Here is a 2,240-nt window from a genome sequence, read left to right on the forward strand (position 1 = left end):
TAGAGAAGAATACAGTAAATGTTATTGAAAACTCACTAATCTGACAAACAAAACAATTCATCTGCCAACTATGTCTATGAAAGAGAGAAAAATACAGGCTAGTCTAATCATTCATAGAGTAACTAGGCATTCAGAGGCCAAGGCACATTCAGTTCAAGTGCAGAGAGAGAGAGAGAGAGAGAGACACAGATGTCAAAGCAGCAATACATTCATCAATCCAGAGATTTTTAAAGAAGCTGCAATCACGTAATCACCACTAAGCACAAAATGCATCTTCTTCCTGTCACAAACCTGAGTCATTCATTCACAACTCAATTTGGTCATTAGCATTAACAAACAAGTCACTTAAAAGAAAGACAATACTTTACAATCAGCGTATAGAGCAAATATGAGAAACAACACTTTGTTACAGAAAGAAGCAAATGATGATAATGATGGTTGCAGACAGAGTAACAGATTTATGATTGAAAATAATACTAACGCCTAAAATAATTATAGTTTTAGGTTTACCCAACAATTAACCAACGAGGAAAGTAAATACATGAACCAATGCAAACAACATAAAGATACTCACGTACTCAGGCATTGCATCAAGTAGCAAATATCATTGAACGCAAGCAAATAGCCCCAAGTGGACACATGAAAGAAAAAGCAGAGAATGTCTAGCTAGCAAACAAACCTAAGCACATCAGACGTAAAAATGCAAGGACCCTGCTCATGCACAAAAAGCTTACAACTAGGAAGATCAAGCCTCATGCACAAAAAGCTCTACAAGTAACAAGATCAAGCCTCATGCACAAAAAGCTCTACAAGTAACAAGATCAAGCCTAAAGAAAAACTCAATTTCAAGAAAAACTCAATTTCAAGAAAAACCATCTCACCATTCAGTAATTTGGTGGACCGTTGGGGTACATTCCTCCAAGAGGAACTCTCGGCACTGCGGAGGAACCAACAGCCGGATGCTGTCCAGGATATGCTGAAGCTGACGAATGCCCATAATGCCCACTCTCTGGATAACCACCACCAGACATCGAACTTGGCGGCATTCTATACGGACCACTTCCAGCACCTGGCCCACCATAACCACCACCGGCACCACCCATTGATCCATAACCTCCAGATCCTGCACCACCGTATCCACTGTAATGACCAGCATATGCACCTCCATAACCACCACCTCCTCCTCCAGCAGAAGCACCACCACCAATAGAAGATGGTGTGGAATTCATATGATGCGGCGGTGGTCCTCCCGAGTACCCACCGTAAGGACCCATCCCACCAGGTCCACCGTGACCAACAGCATAAGGTCCAGGAGGAGGCACCATCCCCATTCCATCACCGTGACCATGTCCTCCAGGCCCAGCAACACCACCATCTTGACCAGGCGGCTTTCCTTTCTTCCCATCTATAGCCAACTTACACTGCAGATGCTTCCCATCAACAACCTTTGTAGGATCAGCAAGCGCCGCCTGAGCACCTTCAGAAGTCTTATACACAAACAAAGCAAACCCTCGTGACTTCCCAGTGACTTTATCAAAACCCAAAGGACCTTCTTCGATATCTCCATAAGCAAGAAACTGATTCAACAACCTATCCGCAGGCATATCAAACGGCACATTCGCCACATAAATCTTCCTCGTCGATATATCCGAAACATGAGCCGTCGTGCCTTGATTCCCGGCCGCCGCGAGCTGCGTGACCGTCACGCGCCCGTCGATCTTCTTGGACGGATCCTTCAAAGCGAGGAGAGCTCCGTCCACGTGCTTGAACGTCACGAACCCGTACCCTTTCGATTTCGCCGTAACTTTATCGAGAATCACGATCGCTTCCTCGAGATCTCCGTAAGTGGAGAAAAGCGATCGGAGACCTTCCGTCGTCGTCTCCGCCGCGAGGCCGCGGATGAATAGCTTCCTCTGAGAGACGTCGGAGTCGGCGGTTGATCTCACGAGCTCGAGAACGTCGGGATGTCGAGCGACGGCCTCTTGTAAGATGTCGAGAAGCTGATCGTTGGAGAATCGCTCGATGATCTTCCTAGCGTCGTGTGGGGTCAATCGAGTGGTGATGTGTCCGTCGTTGAGGAGCCCGATGCCGTTCTCGTCGAGCCGTCGCTTCTTCAACACATCCATGATCGAGGGGTTGTTGGTTTGTGTGTGTGTAGAAGATGAGATACCTTTCGCCTAATATTCTTAACCCTAATCGAGACGAGAAAGGGTTACAGTAAGAGGGAAGGTTTGTTGTTT

General features: G+C 46.4%; 1 protein-coding gene across 1 annotated transcript; it reads right to left on the reverse strand.

Annotated features, from left to right (window-relative positions):
* LOC106436432 (UBP1-associated protein 2C-like) lies at positions 1-2,240 on the reverse strand. The gene is made up of 2 exons (XM_013877395.3): positions 882-2,240; positions 1-291 (listed from the first exon to the last, which is right to left on the reverse strand). The coding sequence occupies exon 1, from the start codon at positions 2,124-2,126 to the stop codon at positions 885-887; it is 1,242 nt and encodes a 413-aa protein (XP_013732849.2). The 5' UTR covers positions 2,127-2,240; the 3' UTR covers positions 1-291; positions 882-884.

The sequence above is a fragment of the Brassica napus genome, chromosome C6 (genome assembly GCF_020379485.1).
Source record: "Brassica napus cultivar Da-Ae chromosome C6, Da-Ae, whole genome shotgun sequence".
NCBI classification, from domain to species: domain Eukaryota; kingdom Viridiplantae; phylum Streptophyta; class Magnoliopsida; order Brassicales; family Brassicaceae; genus Brassica; species Brassica napus.

What these genes read in the sequence shown, in the direction of transcription:
- LOC106436432 (XM_013877395.3), bottom strand. Translation starts at nt 2,126, where the DNA reads ATGGATGTGTTGAAGAAGCGACGGCTCGACGAGAACGGCATCGGGCTC.